Source organism: Eptatretus burgeri, chromosome 4 (genome assembly GCF_056783735.1).
Source record: "Eptatretus burgeri isolate ZD-2024b chromosome 4, Ebu_testis_v1, whole genome shotgun sequence".
Taxonomy (NCBI): Eukaryota; Metazoa; Chordata; class Myxini; order Myxiniformes; family Myxinidae; genus Eptatretus; species Eptatretus burgeri.
Window position 1 is genome coordinate 40,813,495 of NC_140964.1, and position 26,864 is coordinate 40,840,358.

At 43.0% G+C, this 26,864-nt stretch overlaps 1 protein-coding gene across 8 annotated transcripts in view; it reads left to right on the forward strand.

Annotated features, from left to right (window-relative positions):
* LOC147027869 (CUGBP Elav-like family member 3) overlaps positions 1 to 26,864 on the forward strand; it is a 404,118-nt gene that overhangs the window by 83,869 nt on the left and 293,385 nt on the right. For 3 of the 8 annotated variants that reach the window (XM_085877576.1, XM_085877575.1, XM_085877577.1), the window contains exons 1-2: positions 853 to 1,385; positions 1,691 to 1,773. The exons of the other annotated variants lie outside the window; for them this stretch is intronic. In XM_085877576.1, the coding sequence (XP_085733702.1) occupies positions 1,103 to 1,385; positions 1,691 to 1,773 (366 nt within the window). In that variant the 5' untranslated portion in view covers positions 853 to 1,102. Of the gene's footprint in view, positions 1 to 852; positions 1,386 to 1,690; positions 1,774 to 26,864 lie in introns of those variants that run through there. 8 annotated transcript variants of the gene reach the window in all.

Below are 26,864 nucleotides of genomic sequence, written 5' to 3' on the forward strand. Positions count from 1 at the left end.
ATTCACTGACTGACTGACTGACTAACTGATATTAAAAAATCGGTGCCTTCTGGGTGATGTAGGGAAATGAAATTTTGCGTGCCGATGGACATCGAAGCCGGTACACCGGGGAAAAAAAATCACAAAACCGTCGGACATCATCCATAAATGAAAATATAAATAAAGGAAAAAAAAATGAAAAAAATGCAGGTTAGTGACCAGAGACAATAGGAACGCATGGTAATTTTGTGTGCCATCTGACATCGAACCTGATACACCGGCAAAAATCACATCACCATTCGCAAGTATCCGTAAATGAAAACACAAATAATTGAAAAGTAATAAATGCAGCTGAGCGGCCCAAGTGAATGGGGAAGTTGCTTACAATGTGTAAGCATATCCCACCAATATATATATATATATATATATATATATATATATATATATATATATATATATATATATATATATATGTGTCCTCCAACTAATTGTGGTTATCTACTTATCTTGTAACATAAAGTTGAATTTAAAATGATCAAACAGTGTAAAACAGTTGAGTCGATAACGTTAGTACCCCCAGGTTCTTTACTAATAAACAGTATTTACAAAATGTGGACAAATTAATGCTCAATAAGGGTTTGAAAAACGTAGAAGGGAGGAGGGAAGAGGAACGAAAGTGGGCGGGAGTGAGAAGAAGTTAATTGTAAAGGAAGTAAATAAGTGAATGGCAAATTAATGACAAATACACAAACAAACGGGAAGGATAAGTTGGGAATTAATGGAGACATTGTATGTAAAGGGTAAACCGGAGTACAGCAGGCGCGGAAAGAGCAAACCGTTGAGAGGATGTGATGAGGGAACGAAGAAAAAGGATTGAGATTAGGAATGAATAAGCAAACGTTGGAAGGAGCTTCGTGAACTCCGGAGAGCCGGGAGCGCAAAGATTGTGCGGATAAAAGCCGAGTCTCCACTCTTCATATAGCTATCCTCACCCGTGCCCGGACTGTGCAGCGCTGAGATTCGTGACGTCACGCACGCTCCCAGACGCTGGGATGACGTCACGAGGAGATAGGATAAACGCTGCACGCGTGACGTCACGGCTGCGGGCAGCGTCGGGACAAAGATGGCTTCGCTGAGCAACGGCCTGGCGCCCGAGAACAACCACATCATCATCAACAACAACATCAACAGCAGCAGCAACAACAACAATCCGGTTCCTCTCAACGGTTTGAATCACAGCCAGCAGAGCGCCGCCGTGCCCATGAAGGACCAGGACGCCATCAAGCTCTTCATAGGACAGATTCCTCGCAACCTGGAGGAGAGGGATCTCAAGCCGCTGTTCGAGGAATTCGGGAAAATCTACGAGCTCACGGTGCTCAAGGATCGACTCACGGGGATGCACAAAGGTGTGTCTAGCTCGGCTCGTGTCTCGCGTTGCAGCGCACACCATGAGTGAGATGTGTCGACAGACGCTCCGGATTGCGCACTGTGTGTGTGTGAGTGTGTGAGAGTGAGTGAGTTCATGGTATTCGGTGCTGGTGGTGCTGAACCGGACAGCTCCCGCATCGTCGGGCTTTCCCGACACTCCCGATTCCACGTAAACAGCGCGTGTCGCGCCTTCCAGAGGCGGCCGAACGGAATTTCCTTTGTTTCCGTCTCCTTGCCCGTCTCTCCGTCACATTGTCTGTCCGTGTCCACTCCCGGCCCCCAGGATGCGCGTTCCTCACGTACTGCGCTCGCGACTCGGCACTCAAGGCTCAGAGTGCGCTGCACGAACAGAAAACGCTCCCCGGGGTAAGCACGTGCGATAGCCACCTGTCCCAACCTCACGCACTCACACCCTCGTTGCGCACTTACTCCTTCATTCTTTACCCTGAACCCCTATACTCGTTCACACTCACTTATTCGCTCTTTACACTGATCCGTACACTCATTTACATCCTCGCTACTCACTCTTTACCCTGATCATGACACTCATTCACACCTTCTACACTCACTTATTCGCTCTTTACACTGATCCATACACTCATTCACATCCTCGTTACTCACTTATTCGCTCTTTACCCTGATCCAAACACTCATTCACACCCTCTACACCCACTTATTCGCTCTTTACACTGATCCATACATTCATTCACACCCTCGTGAGTCACTCTTTACCCTGATTATGACACTCATTCACACCTTCTGCACTCACTTATTCGCTCTTTACACTGATCCATACACTCATTCACATCCTCGTTACTCACTTATTCGCTCTTTACCCTGATCCAAACACTCATTCACACCCTCTACACCCACTTATTCACTCTTTGCACTGATCCATACACTCATTCACACCCTCTACACCCACTTATTCACTCTTTACACTGATCCATACACTCATTCACACCCTCGTGACTCAATCTTTACCCTTATCATGACACTCATTCACACCTTCTGCACTCACTTATTCGCTCTTTACACTGATCCATACACTCATTCACACCCTCTACACCCACTTATTCACTCTTTACACTGATCCATACACTCATTCACACCCTCGTGACTCAATCTTTACCCTTATCATGACACTCATTCACACCTTCTGCACTCACTTATTCGCTCTTTACACTGATCCATACACTCATTCACACTCTCGTTACTCATTCTTTACCCTGATCCCGACACTCATTCACACCCTTGTTTATCCTCACGTATTCGCTCTTTACCCTGATCCAGACACTCATTCACACCCTTGTTTATCCTCACTTATTCACTCTTTACCCTGATCCAGACAGTTATTCACACCAACACTACTCACCTCTTCGCTCTTTACCCTGATCCTTGCACTCGTTCACACACTCTACACTCACTTATTCACTCTTTACCCTGATCGTGATACTCATTCACGCCCTCGTTACTCACTCTTTACCGGAACATTACACTCAATCACACCTTCTGCACTCACTTATTCGCTCTTTCACTGATCCATTCACTCATTCACACCCTCGTTACTCATTCTTTACCCTGATCCCAACACTCATTCACACACTTGTTACTCATTCTTTTCCCTGATCCTGACACACATTTCCACCCACACTACTCGCCTCTTTCCTCTTTACCATGATCCTTACACTCATTCACACACTCTACACTCGCTTATTCATTATTTACCCTGATCCCTACACTCATTCACACTCTTGTTTATACTCATTTCCCCACTCTTTACCCTGATCCCTACACTCATTCACACTCCGGTTTATACTCACTACTTACTCATTGTACCCTGATTCCCACACTCATTCACACCCACACTACTCATCTCTTCGCTCTTTACCCTGATCCTTACACTCGTTTACACACTCCACACTCACTTATTGGCTCTTTACCCTGATCCCTACACTCATTCACAACCTGGTTATTCATTTACTCACTCTTTACCCTCATCTGTACTGGCTTACACTCATTCACAACTACGTTAAACCTGGTGTTGCTTAACGGAAGATCTGTAGGGTTTTGAGTTTGAGACCCTGTCGGGCTGTTGAACAACACCAGGTGGGTTGACTCAGCCTGTTCATCATTTTGAGATCGGCAAAATGAGTAACAGCTTATTGGAAACAGAGGGCACTGCGTCAGCAGCACAGCTGCACTCCCAGCAATGATGCAACCAGCAGCCACAGTCAGCATATGAAACGGTGATACATCCATGTTACTCACTTATTTACTCTTTATCCTGATCCTTATACTCATTCACACCTTCTATACTCCCTCACTCTTCACCCTGAGCCTTATATGACACTTATTTTGCTTTCTCACTCACATTTACTAACCATTAATTTGCTCACACTCAAACCACTCCTTCTTTCAGTCTTACACTCACTCCTTTTACTTACTCATTGACTCTGTCTCCCTCCCTCTATCTCTATCTCTTATTGTAAGCACTACATATTATTAAACACACACTACAGCATTTGATATTTGTTACACTTTGTTTATAAACAATTTTAGAGCATGGCTCCATGATATACATGCCCATTTGTATTATATTTTAATATTCGAGATATGTCAGACACGTTTGTCAATTGTTTTCTGCTTTCCGAAGCAAAGATGCACTTAAATGCTGTATTTTCCCAAATATTTTCGGAAAAATTACTCAGAAATATTTCTCAAGCGAGAGTTTTCCCGGGAATTTAATTGCCAAAGGTTTTATTCCAACAACCAGGCAACGGCAACGACAAGCACATCTCTCTGTCTCTGTCTGTCGCTGTCTCTGTCTCTGTCTCTCTCCCTCTCACACAATCTTTCACACTGCCTTCGGAGGAGGCAACTGGTGTAATGTGTTGTAAAACGGATTATTCATGTTTGTGCCTACCAAGTACAGTACTGTACACATAAAGGTACACATTGGTGTGAAGTACATTGCTCCTGGATTGATCAAACGTTTGTAAAAGTCAACTGACGGTAAACCTTGACATGTGTTCTGGTGCGGGTACACCTCCTCGTTTCCACTACGTGGACACGTGACGTGCTTGGCGGGGCGCTTTCTTCATTCAGCACCGTGAGTGTGCACGCACAACCTGGAACCAACCTTCGAGGCGATCTGCGCAACCTCCGGAGCAACGGATTTATTTCCATCAAGAGTGATGTAGCTTTTGAAATGATAACACTCCACCGTCACCGTTCCATATTTTATAACGTCTCGATTGTTCACGAGTATAGTATCTAGAAATCATTCCAAACGATATAAACCCACACATCTGGTCCCCCGTCACCTTATCGCATTTACTCCACTGCATCGTGAAATTTGTGGTTTTGTGAAACACAACGTGGGATCATTATTTATTATTACCTGCTCCACGCCGATATAGCGGGATGTGCCGTGCAGCATCACCACGGCAGGACGACAATTTCTATTGCAGTGAATCGGACCCAGGACCAGACAACTCGAACATGTTTGTGAGTGTCGCTGTGATTATAAACTTCACTTCGCAGTGGAGTTACCGTTCAGGTTAGACTCGGCAGACCTATCGCGGATGATTTGAGACGACGCACAACCCTAATTATTATTGCCTGAGGTTAGATATATAGACGATATCGATAATTGCTGTAAGTGTCTGTCAGCAGCTTTATTGCAAAAGGTGAATCGATTGTCATGCTCGTGTTCTGTATTTCCAAACACAAGGCTCATTTCTAAAAACGAGTGCCATTAATATGTTAATGAGAACCCGCGATTCATTATGCATTAATCGTAAGAAGCTCAATTCATTACAGATATGAACATTTCGCCTAAGCTCTATATATACAGCACGACGCCATATGTACACACAAAAGGAAGTTTCTTTGCAACTCTTTCGATGCGATGGTATTTATTTATTTTTCATCCCTGGTGTTGTATTATTTTACATTATAATTTTAATATCCTCACAAGGCGGGCTGTGTTGCAACGGGGGCTGGGAGTCGCATCTGGTGGGGATGCAACGCGGACAATGGGGGTGGATTATTAATGGAGGCAATGAATGTTTTGTGCTTTTTATGAGTCTTTGCAAACGTGAACCAAGCAAGAAAGTAAACACAGCAACGTTTGCATAAATGGCAAATTCCAAGTTATGTTGCTTGGCTGCACTTTTGCACTACTCGATGTAACCTTCCTGCAGGTAGACCTGCAAGGTTCGATGCATACACCTGTATGTGTGTGTATATACATTTATATTATTTATATATAAATTTATTTATGATACCCTTTCCGAGTTTGTATTGCTTTTCTTCAGCAATTGAATCACACGGTTAGATCGTTACTCGGACAAATGCCAGACCACGGTTGTCGTTTACATATAGAGACAAGATCTTCTGCTGCTACTTAAACGCATCGAGGATACTTGATATTTTTTTTCCACAAGACAGAAACAAACAACTACTTTCATTCACCGCGGTGAAAGAGATATCAACGGAGGAGTACCGCAGATTCACGACTCGAAAAGGGCAGCGTTCAAAGGTGCCATTAACTTGCGATAGTTTCCATTCACAGGAGTCAGGAACAGCGAGCACTGTTTTAAACCGAAGTCCTGATGAGCATGAAAAATTTCAACACCAAAGCGAACAAATCCTTTTCAGCTCTTAAAACGTGCAGCAAACCATTAACACAAGGGAATTGCAAATCGCACAAAAAAAAAACCTTTATTGCAAAGAAAGATGGAGGAAAAGGTCGGCATAGAAGTAGTGATATGAGAGAAGAAGTCAGACTGCTGGTATAGACAGAAGGAAAAAATATAAAGAAGAAGAAAGGCCAGCAATGATGAATGCATTTTATGGCCTCTGCATATCATTAGCATAATGAGTGGACTTGAGAGAGAAAGAGAGATCTCCACAGGGCAATATCCTGGAGAGAGACAATCTCAAAAGGCCAACTGCCATGGATAATCACATAGAAGGATGATGCACATTTATGAATCATAAATGATTCCTTCCTTATGGGAAGTATATGAATCAAAAGTGATGCATGTATACCTCCTCTAAGGAATGAATAATGGATATTTTAGACTCGTATCATGAACTTATGCCATCATAAGGAAAAGTGTGCACTGATGAGAGTTGGGGTTGGGAAGGGAAATAAAATAAATAAAGGGAGAATTCAAGGAAAGAACACAAAATAACACATGCACTCCAAACAAACATTTATATTACATGCTTATGTCACCTTTGTGAACACCAATGTGTACCATAAAGCGTGAGCAGTTTGTATGCTCATGTATTTGATTGTTTGCTTGTTTGCCAACTCCTCTTGCACCTTCTGGCTGATCTTGACCAAACATGGCATGTACACTCAGTTCCCCATACAAGCGGGGATGGAAGCGGAAGGGTGGGGGTGCGCCTAAAGGGGTGAATGCCATGATTCCTTGGGGAGTGTTAATGAAGAAAATTCACACTTTATGTGAAAGTCACGATGGTGTAACGTGCAGCTGTAGAAATGGTCTCTTTAGTATTGGGGATGTTAAGCAACAAAATTGAATGACCTTAATGTGTCAATGGAGTGAAAAAGGCAAAACCTTTGTAATTTCAGTACGGCACACAGTCGACAATGAAGAGCAAGGGTTTAAAGTGATGAAAATGGGTGTGGCACCCGACTTAGACCCTTTTTCAGAATGGTGATATCATGAAGTACTGTATATTTTAATAAACGTATTCCTGAGCTCCATCCCTATCTCCTACTCCATCCCTGTCTGCTGTATGGAATATAGGTACATTTTGTAAGTTAAGATAAAATGTGAAACATTAAAAGGGACAATATTTAACAGATTAGTTTTCGACCCATTAAACTCATCATCATGAATATGTGTGTTATAGATTCACCATGGATTTTGTTATGCCTGGTTTGACTTTTCAGAGAAAAAATGAAAAATTGAAGTACGAGGAGGAATGCTGTATTTGAAAACAACAGATTTGTAATGGATAATGAGATATTAAAATGAGAAGGGCACTCAGTAGAGCACATACCACCGCCACACAATGCCTGATCCATGAGAACATATCGGGCCCATTACATTTTTGAAATATCATGTTATATATCATTTTTGGCCCTATACTACCTCTCAACGGTGAAGAAACACTTTTAAAATTACATAATTCTCGTGTCCAGATCCGGATTCGGATCTTCACCAAAATCGAATTAATTTGTCCTTGTCACACACCCAACTTGTCCACCAAGTTTCATCCAAATCCATCCACAACTTTGAGATATCTACCGATATATATATATATATATATATATATATATATATATATATATATATATATATATATATATATATATATATATATATATATATATATATATATATATATATATAGCCTGTTGTTGGTTAGGGTTAGGGTGATGGGCTTGGGGATCCCAGGTTCCTGAGTTCAAATCCCACTTGGCTGTTGAATTAATACCAGGTGGGGTTGACTTTACATGTCATCCTTCTGAGGTTGGCAAAATGAGTGGCTACCTGTCCAGGATTGTGCCCAATAGCCAAGGAGACTACTTCGGCAGCACCAACGCTCTGCATGGAGTTTGGTCCATATATATATATATATATATATATATATATATATATATATATATATATATATATATACATATATATATATATATATATATATATATATATATATATATATATATATATATATATATATATATATATATATATATATATATATATATATACATATATATATATATACATATATATATATATATATATATATATATATACATATATACATATATACATATATATATACATACATACATACATACATACATACATACATACATACATACATACATACATACATATACACCAGCTTTGCCCTATCTCTCAGTGGTGAATCACTGAAAAAATTGGATCTGGATTCGGATCTTCACCAAAATTGAACCAATTCTTCCTTGTCAAACACCCAATTTGTCCACCAAGTTTAGTCTGAAGCTGTCCACCACTTATTGAGATATTGTACAAAATGTAGTTTTTGGCCCCATCTCTCAATGGTGAAGAATTACTTTAAAATTCCAGTAGGCAGATCTGGATCTTCACCAAAATCGAATCATTTCATCCATATCACACATACAACCTGCCCACCAAATTTCACCCGAATCTGTCCACAACTTTTTGAGATATTCTGCGCACAGACAAACAAACAGACAGGCAGGGTGAAAACATAACCTCCTTCAACCTTCGGTGGTGAAGGTAATGAGGAAAATGTGAAAGTAAACCCCCTGAAAACGATGTTGATCGTTAAATCTTGGTCTGAGTTTGAAGGTGAAAATGAAACTGTACATGCAGAAGTAAAAAAAAAATTAGGGCGATTGTCAATTAAACTGCTTAATTGTCATACATAGAATAAATGTGCAAAGTGTAAAGACAGGTAATGAGAAGTAATTTTAAAAAAAGAATAACTATTTGGTTGAAAGAATGTTTTGACATGACTGAGTGGATATTAGATGTGAATGTTCGTCTGATGAAAAGGTTTGGATATCTTTGCTTGTTTTTACTCTACTTCATGTGAAGTCATAGTCATGTGACTCTCTTTGAGGCCTTGGTGTGATTAAAAATTAAATGCAGTATTTATCATTGCATACTCCCTATTTAGTTATATATCATTCATTCATTCTGCATTCTTGAAGGTTCATTGTTTAGTTTTATTTGCTTTGATGTTCTGGTGGAATAATTCCAAAGCAGATTGATTAGCCCTGTTGTTGTCAAGAGGCAATCTTTAGTTATACAGTGTACTCCTTAATTAGAATTCATTTATATCCAAGGCACTGGTGGGAATAAGCTTTGCAGTATTTAAAATCCTTTGCAAAATATAATCAATTGATTTATGTGACATTTGTACTGTTGTAAATGTTTCGATCTTTTTATGTTTTTGTAAGACATGCCGCAAATTATTGTTTGAAGACATTTATATGTAGAAAAAGATCATTTTTGAGAAAACTTTTGTACATGTTGAAGCATCATGTCATTCAGATAATCACTCTTTGTCACCTTGATCAATATGTGTCTATCATTCATATCTTCATGGATCAATTAATCTATTTTTTTTATTATTATAAATGAATCCACAAAATATGACTACATTTCTGAACCAGAATTGTAAGCATATTATGAATTTCAGATCAATACAAATTAATGTAAAAATCTGGTTTACTTAACAATGCTCAATTAAAGTCAGTGAAAAGGGTAAAATATTTTTCATGTATTTATTCAATGAAAGGAACGTCATTGTTATTAAATCATGTCGAATGTTTTGGTTTGTAATACAGAATTGTGAAATTGCCAGTTCTTTCAATGATTGCATGTTCGGTGTTTGAAAAATTTATGCACTATAATTATATTGTACTTGATGAGTCCTCCATTTAAAATATTTCAGGAGTTCTTTATATTTATTGTAAATGTCAATTTCAAATTACCGTTTGAAAGTTTTACATTCTCTCCTTTTGTGTTACTTCTGTTTTATATCCATTGCTCAATGCTTCGTTGGCATCCATTTGTCTGCATTTGTAGTCATAATTTGCAGTTTATTGTGAATTTTTCTGGAGTTTGAGTAATTGCTTATTTTAAACTTTCAGAATACAGTGCCTGTAGAAAGTTTACATCCCCTTTCAAAATTTTCACCTTTTGTCACTTTATCGCTGGCAAATTTCATTAAATCATAATTTCCCCACCTTTATTTGCACATCATAACCCACAACTTCCAAGTGAAAAACAAATTCTACAAATTTCAGAAAATTAATTAAAAATACAAAACGAGAATATCTTGGTTGGATAAGTGTCCACCCCCCTGAGTTAATATGGTAAGTTAATACTGAAAGGAAGCACCATTGACAGCAATTACAGCTGTGAGTCTGTTGGGATAGATCTCAACCAACTTCGCATTCCTTGATTGGGCAATATTTGCCCATTCTTCTGGACAAAACTGTTCAAGCTTAGTCAAGCTGTGTGGGGAACGTTGATGGACAGCAATCTTTGTCATGCGACAGATTTTCGATTGGATTTCGGTTGGGGCTCTGACTGGCCCACTCAAGGACATTTATCTTTCATTTCCTTGGTGACTCTAGTATAGCTTTGACTGTGTGCTTCGGGTTGGTGTCATGCTGAAAGGTGAACTTCCGTCCCAATTTCACCTTTCTTGCAGAGGGCAGCAGGTTTTCCTCTAGAATTTTTTCTGTATTTTGCTTCATCCATTTCCTCTTCTATCCTGACAAGTGCCCCAATCCCTGCTGATGAGAAACATCCCCATAACATGATGCTGCCACCACCATGCTTCACAGTAGGGATGGTGTTCTTTGGGTGATGTGCTCTGTGGGGTTTGCACCAAATGTAACGTTTTGCATTTTGGACAAAAAGTTCCATCTTGGTTTCTTCAGAGCACAAAACGTTTTGCCACATGGCTTCAGAATCTCTGGAGTGGTTTTTTTTGCATACCTCAAACGGGCTTCAAGGTGGGGTTTTTGAGTAATGGCTTCCTTATTGCCTTATTTGAGTAACCCCACTCAGGGGCAGATCCAGATACTTTTTTGGGGGTGGGGGGAGCGTGGGGGGGGGTTCACTTCAGGTTAAGATGTTCTCAAATTGTGAAATATACCACCAGCCTTATTCAAGTCGATGTAATCATCAAGGAAAAAACAGTTAATCTATCCAGAGCAGTGTCTGGCCATCAATTTAGTTTTTCCACAGGAAAATTTGGGAATATCGAGCTACTTGATGAAAAGGCCTCAAGCTTGTCACTAAGGCCTGTCACATTTGCCACAGCGGCAGTGGGGTCTCCGTAATCTACGGCCACTAGCAATTATACAGCGGCGACAGTATTTCCACGGTCACACAATGTAGCAGTCACATATGTTTTTATTTTTCGGGGAGCTGCACGGTGTATTTAGAAATTGTGGAGACCGAAAACGTGGGGTTGCCATACGATCTTTGATTTGATGTCGCACGGTGACCTTAAGGGGGCCCTGCGGCGGCCATATAATTTTCAAGGCAGACGCAAGGTGCTCGCAAGGCGACCGCAGGGGGGCCCTAAGGCGAACGTGCGGCCAGACGGACGGTAACGAATGGGTTAATTTTTTTTTTTTACCAGTTTTTTTTTTTTCGGCTTGTCGAATTGCTACGGCGAACGTAGAAAAGAAAAAAGTTATAACTCCGCGCTATAATTCCATGGCGACCTTGCGGCCTGTAAAAGATAGCCAAACGGCGTAGGGCCACCCTGAGGCCACCGCAGAAACTCTGCGGCCGCCGCACGTTTATGTCAATTCAGAGGGCGTACGGCCGCCTTATCCTCGCCGTAGAGCAAATGTGACTTCGGCCTAACTGATTCTATAGAAAAGATGAAAATTTTGGAATCTTTGCGATGGATCTTTACAACAACAATATAAATACACAAAATGTTTCCAAGACAAATCAATGAAAATATCAAATGGACAAGCACAAAATGCAGTGAAATGACCCCGAGCCCTAAACCTAAACTTGCCATTGCGGATCATCAGATCATTAATTATAATAATGGACGATGGAGCCACTGAAACTTTGAATTACCTGATGAAATAGTTCAGGATTATACTGCGCTTTGCTGGAGGACACAATCCTGAAAATGTTGCCTTTCTCTTCGGAGACATAACTAAACACTGAGCTGCAGGGATTAATGCAGAACCAATGGCGAAAAGTATCGTGGCTCAAATTAATTGCCTGCCGAGTGAAAGCAAAAGACGTGCGATTGCCAATTATCCAGTGATATCTCGCATGACGATTATGTGACATAATTGTAAGGGCGGAGGGGAGGGGGGTGGGGTTCACGGGCACCCAGTAACCCCCCCCCCCCCTGGATCAGCCATTGCTACCATATAGACCAGACTTGTAGATTGCTTGGGATATTGTTGTCACATGCACACAGTGACCAGTTTTTGTCATAAAGGCCTGTAGCTCTTTCAAAGTTGCCATTGGCCTCTTGGTGGCCTCTCTGATCAGTCTCCTTCTTGCTTGGTTATCCTGTTTGGACGGACGGCCTGATCTAGGCAGGTTCTTGGTGGTACTATCCTCCTTCCACTTCTTGATGATTGTCTTGACTGTGCTCCAAGGGATATTCAAGGCCTTTGAAATATTTTATACCCATCCCTTGATCTGTGCCTTTCCACAACTTTATCCCAGTGGTCTTTTGAAAACTCCTTGGGGCTCATGGTTGAGTCTTTGCTGTGAAATGCACTACCCAGCAGAGAAAACCGACAGGAACAGCTGATTTTATTCTGAAATTATCAAAATCACCACAATTTAACGCTGGTGTGTGAGGCCAATTAACGGTGTGTGGTTTTGAAGGGGATTGGTTACACCTAAGCTAATTTACAATTGCTTTTTTAAGGGGGGGGGTTGGACATTTATCCAACCAAGATATTCGAGTTTTGTATTTTTAATTAATTTTCTGAAATTTGTGGAATTTGTTTTTCACTTGGAAGTTCTGGGTTACAATGTAACAATTACAGCCTCGCCGGGCGGAGGGGCGAGGCTGTTACAATTACAGCCTCGCCGGGCGGAGAGGCAAGAAGATGTCCACCATCCGCGGGAGATACCCGAGGCTGCGGTGGTCAGGGAAGACCGACGGTAAGATGCTATTGTAAACCCATGCGCATACCCCAAGATGTGTGCTCTTCGTGCCCTGCTCTGTGTACGATAATAAATTATCTTGGGGTTGCGCATGGGTCCGCCCACCATCGAACATGCGGTTATTTATCAAAGGCAGTGGTGTGCATGGCGCCGGCCCTGATCTGTGTCAGGAATCGAAGGAAAAGATTGGATATAATTATTAGATGTAGGTTTGGGTTGAAAAGAGTATAGATATAAGTATTAGATAGAGATTTGGAGTGAAAAGAACCTGCCGCGTGCGTCCTGTACGGCGGGGCCGAGGTTGTTTGTCTTTTTACTGTATTCCCTCAGCACTGCATTCCTGCAGCGGCACACCATGTTGTTGAGGCTTCTGGTCTCCTGGTCTCCTGAACAGTGGGTAGGGGTTATCGCTGTGTTCCGTGCAGCTATGTGGTGGGAATAGTGGTCTTCTTTTCTATCCCACTGTCTCGTGGGCTGTCGACGCTTGTGCTGACTTTTGCGAAGACGCATTCTTGCAGTGAAGGGCTTGGCCGCAGCTTTTACAGGTGGCCGTTGCTTGGATTTATCTCAGGAATAGAGAAAAAGAGTAGGAATGAAGTTGGAGATATAAACAGACCTAACTATGACATTCCCACAACGCACTTGTCCCGTTGGACCCATTAGACAAGAAGGAAGGGTCTAACTGCACGTATATTAATGAAATAACTGTCTGGGGACCACTGAATGATGGATGTCATTGCTTTGGAGGGATGCGGTTCCTAGAACCGCAGATATATATGTATATATATATATATATATATATATATATATATATATATATATATATATATATATATATATATATATATATATATCTTCTTCTTCTTCTTCTTTCGGCGAGCTACCGTTGGGGGTCGCCACAGCGGATCAACCGTCTCCATTTCGCTCTATCCTCCACATCTTCCATTGACATTCCAACCACCCTCATGTCTGCCCTCACCGTATCCATGAACCTCTTCTTTGGCCTTCCTCTTCTCCTCCTACCTGGCGGCTCCATCTTCAACATCCTTCTCCCGATATACTCCGCTTCCCTCCTGTGCACATGTCCAAACCATCTCAATCTCGCCTCTCTCACTTTGTCTCCAAACCGTCCTACCTGTGCTGTCCCTCTAATATACTTATTCCTTATCCTATCCATCCTCATCACTCCCAACAAGAATCGCAGCATCTTTAACTCTGCCACCTCCAGCTCCGCTTCCTGTCTTTTTGTTAGTGCCACCGCCTCCAAACCATACAACATAGCTGGTCTCACAATCGTCTTATGTACTTTCCCCTTCACTCTTGCAGCTACCCTTCTGTCACAAATCACTGCTGCAACTCTTCTCCAACCACTCCATCCTGCCTGCACTCTCGTTTTCACTTCTCTCCCACACTCTCCATTACTTTGGACAGTTGATCCCAAGTATTTAAACCCATCCACCTTCCCCACCTCAGCTCCTTGCAACCGCACCATACCACCACCATCCCTCTCATTTACGCACATGTACTCCGTCTTAATCTGACTGACTATCATTCCCCTTCTCTCCAGTGCGTACCTCCACCTCTCAAGGCTCACCTCAGCCTGCTCCCTACTCTCCCGACACATCATGATGTCATCCGCGAACATCATAGTCCATGGAGACTCCAGTCTGATCTCATCCGTCAACCTGTCCATCACAATTGCAAACAGGAAAGGGCTCAGAGTCGATCCTTGGTGCAATCCCACTTTAATCTTAAACCGGTCCGTCATTCCTACCGCACACCTCACCGCTGTCACACTGTCCTCATACATATCCTGCACGATCCTCACATACTTCTCTACCACTCCTGACTTCCTCATACAATACCACAACTCCTCTCTTGGCACCCTATCAAGCTTTCTCTAAGTCCACAAACACACAATGTAACTCCTTCTGGCCTTCCCTATACTTCTCCATCAACATTCTCAAAGCAAACATTGCATCAGTGGTGCTCTTTCCTGGCATAAACCCATATTGCTGCTCACAGATCGTCACCTCTCCTCTCAACTTTGCTTCCACTCCTTTCCCACACCTTCATGGTGTGGCTTAACAACTTTATCCCTCTGTAATTTCCACAGCTCTGCACATCACCCTTATTCTTGAAAATCGGAACCAGTACACTTAATCTCCACTCCTCCGGCATCCTTTCACTTTCCAAGACTTTATTCAACAATCTGGTTAACAACCCCACTGCCATCTCTCCTAAGCACTTCCATTCCTCCACTGGTATGCCATCTGGGCCAACTGCCTTTCCACTTTTCATCTTCTTCATAGCTGTCCTCACTTCATCCTAACTGATCCATCCAACTTACTGATGATACTGATATATATATATATATATATATATATATATATATATATATATATATATATATATATATATATATATATATATATATATATGAGCCTGGTGTTGGTACAGTGGTTAGGGCAGCGGCTTGGCATCCAAAATGTCCTGAGTTCAAGCCCTGTTGGGCCACTGAATTAATACACCAGGCGGTTGACTCAGCCTGTCATCCTTCCGAGGTCGGCGAAATGAGTACCAGTGTACTGGGCCGGTGTATACCCCGGTTAAAATAGGTGTACCATATCCCTGTGTTGTAAGAGCCGACCAGGGTTGCGTCAGGAAGGGCATCCGGCGTAAAACCTGTGCCAAATCATTATGCGGATCATAACGGATGATCCGCTGTGGTGACCCCTAAAGGGAGCAGCCAAAAGAAGAAGAAGAAGATGTATGTGTGTATGTATATATATATATATATATAATTTTAACAGCTTCTCAGGCTCATGTAGGAGCTGTGACACAAATCATGCACACACATGCAGATGGATATATGAGACAACACCACACTTGACTTTACACACAAATACAGCCACTGACATTGGGGGAAGTGACCCACTTCCCAGAGCACTCTGGTTACCATCGACAACATCACTTTGGCGTCGCTTTTCTCTCCACACTCAGCAGGGCAATTAAGGGAGAATTTATTCCTCGCCATGGATGACAACCGATGGGGGATTTTTCTGTGCTGTACCCTTTAAATGCTGAGCATCATGCAAGTAAGCAGAACTTACCAATTTTATCTTAGGTATGACTCGGCTGGGGTTGGAACCTCTGACCTCCCATAAAAGTACAGTCCCTTCTCCAACCTACAGCAACACCATGACATCACTGTCACATTGCACTATACTGTGACCCATCAGGGGCATCTGACAACGTGACTCAAGCCTTATGTGCAATAGTTCAAAATGCCACAGGCAGAGATATAGCATAGCTTTCACCCTTATTAGAGGTCATTGCTAAGGAGACATGCTTAAAATAATCTGCTTGAGATTAACTTTGTTAATGGAATACAGGGAGTCCTCGACTTATGAATAGGTTGCATTCTGAACAATCGTTCTTCAGTTGGATGTTCCTCAGTCGGAACTCAACTTCCCATTGAATCTGTGTTATAAATGGTGGTTCAGTTCTACAACCAACCCAAGAAAGCCAATTTAACACTTAATTTATCATTCAATTAAGTTGAAATATTGTACATTTGTAATAAATGATAGTAAATAATATCCCTTTCACCCCCACGAACTGTAATAATTGCGATTAATAAAACGTACTGTCAAGTGAAGTAAACGTCTTGTCTTGTCCTTGATAATTGTTGTAATCGTCAAACAAACGGCTGATTTAGGAGGGAGTTTCACCTTCATCAGAATGTTTAATAACATCCAGTTTTGTCTCCATTGGTAAGGTTTTGCGTTTCTTTATTGCAGGAATATCACTGCAACGCTTACCAGTCATGATTAGGATTTGTTTCACTAAAACGGTAAAACAGGTGGCACTATGAATCCATATCTAGTGTGCCCAACTGTGTCTGCGGACATCCTCCTGCAGTTGGGTTACTTTTTATGAGGAGGTTGGTGGCAGGATTTGCACTCCGGCCACCGTAAAACCCTTCATTCCGCAAAAACGCAAAAAAATCTGAAAACCCACTCCGTGGGAGTACCTCCTGTGCAGCTTCCCTTCGCAGGGCAGCTCACCGGATGACGGGATTGGGGCAAAGCCTTCGGGACCCCCAATCTTTGATGATAGGAGGGAAACCACGGGGTAACATCCCTGGGTCAGATTGCGGGAGAGTGTGTCGGAGTGGTGCTGAGGTGTCGTCCACCAGACGGCGGTCTCCTTGGGTTAACCTGAGGCAGTCCCTTCGGGTGGGTGCCTGGAATGTCCTATCCTGAAGAGAGGATGATCACTTGTCTCTGTTATCATCTGAGCTCAAGCGTTTGGACATCGGGATTGCAGCTCTCTCTGAGGTTCGGAGACCGGATTGCGGCGAGATAATGGTGGGTGGTTGCACCAAGATAATGGTGGGTGGTTACTATAAATGCAAAAATGTGTGTAAAGAAAATAGTTGCAAACAGTACAGTATTGTACAGTACACTGGATACTGTAGCTCACGCAATGCGCAGACTTGTATGGATTGGTCTGGTCGCTCTGATGGTTACCATACCCAAGGAGTTGCTGAAGCTGTGTCCAATAAGCTGACCCCAATGATAATTGAGGTAACACCGGTCAACGAGCGTATTATGAGATTAAGGATTCATCACTCCTTAGGTGTCATTTCCCTGGTCTCTGTTTATGCTCCGACTGAGGCGAGTGATCTCACCGTGAAGGACACATTCTACGCCACACCCGAGTCTGTGGTTGATCAGTGCCCCAGACGAGATACACTTCTAGTCTTGGGGGATTTCAATGCTTCGACTGGAATTGATAGGGATGGTTATGAGACGTGTGTTGGTCCCCATGGGTCAGGAACTATGAACCAGAATAGCACTAAGTTCATTGACTTTGCAAGAAGTCATGGACTTAGGGTGGCTGGTTCATGGTTTCAGCGCCCACAAGCTCATCGCTGGACTTGGTATTCCAACGCTGGTGGTGTGGCAAAGGAAATTGACCATGTCCTCATTGACGGTCGTTGGAGGATGATCCAGAACTGCAGGGTCTACCGGAGTGCTCAGTTCCTCAATACTGACCACAGGCTTGTTGTAGCAACTCTAAAGCTGCACCTTAAATCCTGGAGAATGGTACCATCCCAGCCTAGGCTGGATGTTGGCAAGCTCAGGGATGAGAGAGTAGCTGAGGAGTTTGCGAACAGGCTGAGTGGACACTTGGGGGGTCTGGGTGCTTTGGGGGGTCCTGAAGAGTTGTGGAACGTCTTCAAGACCATCGTCCTTGATGTTGCCGGTGGATGTCTTGGAGCTCACTGCAGGGCAAAGAAGAATTTTGTCTCTCAAAGGATACTGGATACCATTGACCAGAGTCGCAGGGCCAGGCTGAATGACAGAGCTGAGCTGTTCAGGGAGCTGAGGCGTAAAACTGTACGTGCACTGAGGGTGGACAAGGAGGCCTATGTGCGAGGAATCTGTGAGGGGGTAGAGAAGTAGAGAATCACCTGTGGACAGGTGATTCTCGTCCCGCTTACAGGGGAATTCGCGCATTGCGTTCATCCAAGCCCATCCCTCGGAGCACTGCAGTTCGAGCAGAGAGTGGTAGGCTCTTGACAGAGGAGTCTGAAGTGAAGGCCCGCTGGGCCGGTTACTTTGAGCGGTTGTACCAGGTTGATCCCCCAGCTGTCGAGTTGGACGTCAAGGGTGTTACAATCCCTGTTTCTGACCCTTAAATCAACTGTGGTCCACCTTCGCTTGTGGAAACACGGGCTGCGGTGAACCAGTTGAAATGGGGCAATGCTCCAGGGATCTGTGGCATCCATGCTGAACTTCTCAATGCTGGTGGAAATGCTGCACTCGTGTCGTTGCATGCAGTTTTGTGCTCTGCCTGGAACACAGGCATCATCCCAACTGACTGGAACAGGGTTCTTGTTGTCCTTCTCTGGAAAGGGAAGGGTGATCGCCAAGACTACAACAACTACCGAGGGGTGATGCTGCTCTCAGTGCCGGGCAAGGTTTTTGCTCGGATAATTCTTGATAGGGTTCGCCACCATCTGCTTGAGCACCAGCGTCCAGAGCAGTCAGGCTTTACACCAAAGAGGTCAACGATTGACTGTATCCTTGCCCTTCGTGTCCTCACCGAACGCAGACGAGAGTTTCGGCAGGGGCTGCTTGCAGCGTATGTTGATCTTTGTAAAGCGTTCGATTCAGTGAATCGGGATATCCTCTGGAGGATTCTTGGTCTTCGTGGGGTGCCACCAAAACTGATCGATCTGATGTCTGAACTCTACTCTGGTACTGAGAGTGCTGTGAAGTGTGGTGGTACCATCTCTGACTTATTTCCAGTTGTTACTGGAGTTCGTCAGGGATGTGTACTGGCCCCCACACTTTTCAGCACTTGTATGGATTGGATTTTAGGGAGGATGTCGGAGAGATCAAGTTTCAGTGCATCGTTTGGGAATGTCAAGATCTCGGACCTTGATTTTGCAGATGATGCAGTCATCTTTGCGGAGACTTTAGACAACCTTTTGGGGGCCCTCGAGGTGCTGAATGAGGAGTTGGAGCCGCTGGGATTATGGGTTTCTTGTGTCAAAACTAAGATCCAGGCTTTCGGTGACATCTTGGATGCTGCTGTCCTGTCTGTGTCTGTTTGTGGTGAGGATGTTGAGGTCGTGGAGAGATTCACTTACCTTGGCAGTGATATTCATGTCTCTGCTGGCTGCGAGTCAGAGGTCAATAGACGTCTGGGTCGGGTCTGGGGAGTCATGGATTCACTGGATCATGGGGTGTGGCGCTGCCGGTACCTGTGCGGGAGGACGAAAGTCTGAGTCTTCAGGTCCTTGGTACTTCCAGTCTTGCTCTATGGATGCGAGACTTGGACTCTGACCAAGGATCTGAGACGGAGACTTAACTCCTTTGGTACCAGGTCTTTTCGGAGAATCCTTGGCTATCGCTGGTCGGATTTTGTGTCCAACGAGCGGTTGCTGAGAGAGACTCGGATGAGATTTGTTACCTGCATAGTCCGTGAGTGTCAGTTGCGGCTGTATGGACATGTGGCTTGTTTTCCTGACGCTGATCCTGCTCACCAGATTCTCTCAGCGAGGGAGTCTCATGAGTGGAGGAGGCCAGTGGGCCGACCACATGCCTCGTGGTTGCAGCAGGTTGACCATCATCTCAAGGAGATGGGGATGGGCCTGGCATCTGCCTGGGGGATGGCCAGACGGAGGCCCCTGGAGTACCGGCGGAAAGTGGACGCAGCGACGCGCTGTTCTGGCACATGCTCCCATACCTGACCTGACCTGACTATGAATGCAAAAATGTGTGTAAAGAAAATAGTTGCAAACAGTACAGTATTGTACAGTACACTGGATACTGTAGCTCACGCAATGCGCAGACTCTTGACACCTCTCAGAAGAAAGATTCATGCTTCACCCAACCAACGAGTCCCAAGTTGCTCTGCCCATGATCGCTTCAGAAGTGAGAGCGAATGTTCATATCTCAGAAATTTAAAAAATATATATTTTTGGGGTTGGTTCATAAGTTCAGGTGTTCATAAGTAGGGCATTCATAAGTCAGGGACTTCCTATATCTCATCTAATGTTAAGACAGTTCGGGGATCTTACCATTTATTGAAGTTCCTCGTAAATCCTTGTATTACTGAAGTATCACATTCTCCTGTTGCATCTTGATCATCTGGTACTTTTCCACGATGCGGGCATCTGGACACAGGTGACTCCACAATCAGAGTAAACTGATCAGCCCTCCAAGCTTGGCTCTGAGTGGTCACTGTGCCAGCCTCTTGCCACATTGTTTGGAATTTGGATCGTTCAGTGCCATAGCTCCAAGTGCGTTTCCAACTATCGAATCATAGATTGCATTCAGGATGTATTGGACTTCAACGGCACCGATCAGGTTAGGAGTATCTACCTAGATCTTGACTACTGGCGTCTTCCGTACTGTGTTGTCAATCAATGGCATAGAGCTTAACTTTTGAGGTGCTGATCTTCCTTCACAAACTCCTTCTTTATCACAACTCCATTGCAACCTGTGCCCCTCAAGACCTGCGCTAAGTGTCCAGCCTTCCTCTTCACCACTGGTATCTACCTTTTACCTCCAACAAGGGGTTCAATACAGGTACTGCTTACCAGCGGAAGCTTCGTGCCACATGGAAGCAACAAATGGGCTTCTTTAATAAATCATTTCAATTCAGTGTCAGACACTTCTCATTTCATTTTTCACCAGGCAGCTGGCACTGACTTCAAGACCTTTCCGGTTGCAAGAATAACTCACTGATACTTCTTCTCCTGGACCTTTCAACACTGCTCCAGCAGCTATTTTCACACCTTATCAAGCACCTCTGGATGACCTGTATTCCCTTGATACATGCCGTACTTGATTTCATAGATAAAACCACATCTCGTAGCCTACCTTGTTCTTCAGTTGGTCCTTACAGTCTACATCTTTATGACCATGCTTTTCATACACAAAATACAGTGTCTTGGAGTAATCCAAGGTCTTCTCGTCTGCCCTCTGCTTAATAGGTGCATTTTCCTTTCTGTGAGCCCTTGCATTGGTGCACTGAATATCAGTTGACAGATGTCTGTTAGGAGCCATTATGAAAACATCTTCAACTCTCGCATGCTTTATAAGAAACTCTCATGCAAATGAACAAATAGATATTTCCGGCAGGCACAAATAAATTGTTCCTTCATGCACAATTCACCACGCAGGTCATCTTTGAGAGTTCAATCCACTCCATCAAGTAATTTGTCAACCAAACTATAAATTGCTCAGGACTCTCCCCTAACTCTGGCTTACCACTCCAAAACTTGGTCCTATATTCATCCTTGGTTAGATCGTACTATTTCAAAAGCACTTCTTTAAACCAGTCATAATCAACAGCTGCTGCATCTGGAAGCATGGAATACATATCGAGCACTCTGCTTGCCAGTTAACAAAGCATCAAGCGAGGTAGGCCAACCTGCTCTATACCAGCCACTTATCATGAGCAAAATGCTCAAACGTCAGAAGGTAGCTGTTTAGCTTGTCCTTCCCCTTGATTAAGGTTGGAGCTTTGGAGCTCTGGCCTGCGAAATGTTCTTCACATTCTCTGGGAAACCTACTTGAGCTCTTTGTACTTCAAAACCTGTCAATTCCACTTCGGCCTCAAAAATCCTCATCTCCCTTTCAACTTCCAATCTTGTACTTTCAGCCTCAAGCCTTTCATCTTCCCTTTCAGACTTGAGCCTCTTCATCTCCATCTTTCTATCAGGCTCCAGCATTTTATCTTCCCATTTCACCTTGAACCTTTTAGCTTCTATTTCGGCCTCAAGTGTTTTTTATCCTCCCTTTCTAATCTTTCCCTTTCGATCTCCTTTTCCAAGAGCCTTTATACTTGCTTTCTAGGGCCTGCTGTTCAGCTACAAACTGCCTCAGGCCTAAATTGCTTCCAATTTCCAACAATCTCTCGATCCTAAACTTTGCATACACTCCTCCCAGGCAAAAATGCTACATTTAGAAGTATAGTATATGAGAGTTAGACTCTCATATACTCCAGTAGTCTGCAGCGAATTACTACAGGAAAGGAATGTTTGCCTGGGATGTTTGAATGGCAATCAATTATTAACCTCACAAACACTCACAACACAACCCCCTCATACCTTCAGTCTTAAATGTGTTGACCGCTCACCAACCTTACGTGGGCATTCCCATGATCACGATAGCTGAGACAGCAGATGAGCCTCTCTCCACTCACCGGTATGGGCCAACCACGGCCCAGATTTAGATGGTCCCACAGCCTCCTCCACAAGAATGCTCTTCTCATGCCCTCTCTTCCACACTTGTGGGTCTCACTTCCTCACAAGGACGAATCTGACAGAAGGCTCTCCCAGCTGTCCACACATGCGCAAAGAACCTGCACTGCCAATGAGAGAAGAAAGGCTCTGCCCTGTTCGCAGTCACTCTCACCCTTCCACGTCCACTTCGTACCACACATGACTCCCTGGGTAGATGATCAATCCTGGACATGCCCCCAATATATCATGGGACGTGATGGTCCTTCGATCGATCAATCGATCCACAGCGGCAGAGAGTCTTCCAAGCAGGAATTTATTCAACAAACCAAACATGGCACAACACGTACAGCCACTTGGTTCCCTCAGTCCTTCCTCCCGTTTATTCCTGTCTCTTTCGACCTCCTTCTACAAGCAGCCCCTGTTTTTCTCAGTGATTCGAAATCCGGAAATGCCTGTAAAATTCTCACACCTTGTCAAACATTCTATTGAAGTCAAAATAAGCTATAACCCCAATGCTATAACCTGTTCCCCTTTTCCACGAAACAACTTTTGGAGTCCATAACTCACCTCCACAAACATGATACAATCATATATTATAACCACTACACACTGTATCAAGTCTAAGCCGTACCAGATTTAACCTCCTGCTTTACCCATATACCGCCCAACGGCCATTTATTATAATGGTTGATGTCTTTTGAATTATTTTATAACTCATTTCAATCCCTCTTCTTTTTACCTTCCGTTTGTTCATTTTTTTCCCATTTTCATAGTTAGCATTGAAATTAATTCGTAAATGCAAGCCAGTTATGTGAAAAAATTCCTCAGTAGGCAATTAAGGAGCAGTCACACAATGCAATTTTAAGTTGATTCGTTTTTTTAAAATCTCTTACTCTTCCATTTAGATAATACGAATAAAACGTTTTTAATTCCTTAACTCCATGCTGTCCAAGGGCTGAGTAATTACCACATTCTCTGTTCAATACAAAACAAACATTACCCGACGTTCTTGGGAAAGACTTCATGCAATACATTTATTCATGTGAAATTACTGTTTACATTAAACAAATGCATTTCAAACGACCTCATCTCAGTTGCTGCAGAAATCTGAATGTAACTGTACAAGGGAAATGCATATGTGGTGTGGAAATACTATCTAAGGGATATAAATGTGGAAATAACTACATCAGGGAAATAATGATATAAAGGAAATGCACATGCGTTTGTTTTGACTTACGAAATCTAAAGATTTCATAAGTATATTGATGACTTCCGTTTCTGTTTGTTACTGACGAAATCTAAAGATTTCCTAAGTATGTTGATGACTTCCGTTTCTGTTTGTTTGTTTGTTTGTTTGTTTGTTTGTAGGCACGATAACTCGAGAACGGAAGAAGCTACCAATGTCAAATTACACCACGTGATTCAGGAGGGTGAGGGCTAGTGCTGATTAGATTTTGGTCAAAATCGATCAAAGGTCAGGGTCACAATGAGGTCAAATATTCGATTTTTGATGGTTTGGAACAGAATCGTCGTAGAAACTTCTGGTTTGTGTCGCTACCTTCTCTAGAGACAGCTTTTATTAGAGAAGGTCAGAGGTCAAGTTGATAATTTCGTAAGTACCAGTCTATGACTGCTTGTTTGTTTGTTTGTTTGGAGGCACGATAACTCGAGAACAGAAGAAGCTACCAATGTCAACTTACACCACGTGATTCAGGAGGGTGATGGCTAGTGCTGATTAGATTTTGGTCAAAATCGGTCAAAGGTCAAGGTCACAGTGAGGTCAAACATTCGATTTATGATGGTTTGGTATAGAATCATCATAGAAACTTCTGGTTTGCATCACTACCTTCTCGAGAGACAGCTTTTATTAGACAAGGTCGGAGGTCAAGTTGACGATTTCATAAGTACCAGTCTGCTTGTTTTTGTTTTGACGATTGCACATGGTACATCGACAAAGTTTCTAAACACGACAAAAGATCGGAAGATTGGTCCGGACAAATGTCCAGTCTATTTCAGGATGCCCTGGAAAGGGCAATCATCACGAAGGTTTGAAGTACAAATCAAACATATTGTTACCAACACGTTTCTGGCTGTGCAACCCTGAGTAATCTCTACCTCTCGTCGTTGGCTGACGTCAGTCAACAAGGATGTGCTATCCACCTCACAAACCAGCAATGTTATTTATGAGTTTAAGTGCCGATGTGAAGCTCCGTACGTGGGCCGCACAACACTAAGATTGGCTGATTGGATCAAACAACACGTCCCCTTGGCGATTCGAAGAAAGATTGTGAGGGTTAGAACACAACCAGTGCGAACATGTAGAAATATCCAGCAACCACCCGCCACTGTATCTGCTTCATCTGCCATTGCACATCACCTGGTTGCCAACCCCATCTGTGCAGACCAGTACAATGCAGATATGTTCAGGATATTGAGCTGAGGTCGGAGCTCGTTTCATTTACGTATGTTGGAAGCAACCTTCATCCTTACCACCAATCCAATACTATGTCGTCAAAAGGAATTTGTACGATCTCTGTGTCTCTTTCAGCATGGAAAGATCAAGGGAAATACGGTAACAAATGGCGAATGGACCTTCGGTGAAAACCATCCCCCCTCTTTCCAGGATGTGGTTGCAAACGTCGATCATCGATGAACTCTGCTTCAGCCAATGGGAGCTCGAGGTGAAGATGATGAGCCGACCAATGGGCGTTCGGACCAACAGTGACGTCATTACGGTTGAACCAATCGGTGTCTACCTTATTGAGACTTGCATTTATAAGCACGCGCCTTCATTTCCTCCTTCACTTGCTGCGATTTGTACCCTGAAGAGTGCAGCAAGAAAAGCTTCGGTCATTATTATGTTGTTTTTGTTTGCATCCATATATATATATATATATATATATATATATATATATATATATATATATATATATATATATATATATATATATATATATATATACACACACACACACACACACACACACACACATAACTTGCGTGTATACTACCGGTCAAAAGTTTTAGAACACCCGCATTTTTCCAGTTTTTACTGAAATTTAAGCATTTTAATGTTTCAATGTACTCTGAAATTAAAGCATAGAAGAAATAACCAATTAAAGACAACAAAGAAATCATGGAATCGTTTTGTTGAACAAATTTTAATCTAACTTTTTGACTCATCAAAGCAGCCACCTTTTGCAGATATAACAACCGAACATACTCGTGGCATTCTTTCAACAATGGAAATCAAATATTGTTTGGAAAGTTCTTCCCAACATTGTTGCAGAAGTTCCCACAAATGTGTTGCACTTGTAGGTTGCTTTGCTTTCACCCTTCTGTCCACTTCATCCCAAACCAGCTCGATGGGATTTAAGTCTGGAGACTGTGCTGGTCATTCCATGATTTGAAGCCTACAGTCTTGTTCTTTTCTTCTGAGGTAGTTCTGACATAGCCTGGAGATGTGTTTTGGGTTGTTATCTTGCTGTAGGATAAACCCCTGACCAACTAGGCATCGACCAGAGGGTATTCCATAGCGCTGCAAAATGCTGTGGTCACCCTTTTGGTTCAGGGTGCCAGTCACTCTGTGCAAGTTGCCAACTATAGATCCAACAAAAGGGCCCCAGATCACGCTTCCTCCTCCATGTTTGACAGTTGGTGTCACACACTGAGGAACCATCCTTTCGCCAACTCAATGGCATAAAAAAACCCTGCGTGATGAACCGAAGATTTCAAATTTTGATTCATCGGTCCATAAGACCTTCCTCAAGTTTTCAGTCGTCCACTGGCGGTGCTTCATGGCCCAGCAAGCTTCTTTTTCTTATTTTGCCATCTTAGCAATGGTTTTCTTGCTGCCACTCGATCTGTCAAACCTGCAGCTCGAAGTCTTTTCTTCACAGTTGAAACTGAGACTCCCTTAGGCCTAGGTTACATTTACTCTACAGCGAGGATACGGTGGCCGTACGCCCTCTGAATTGACAGAAACGTGCGGCGGCTGCAGA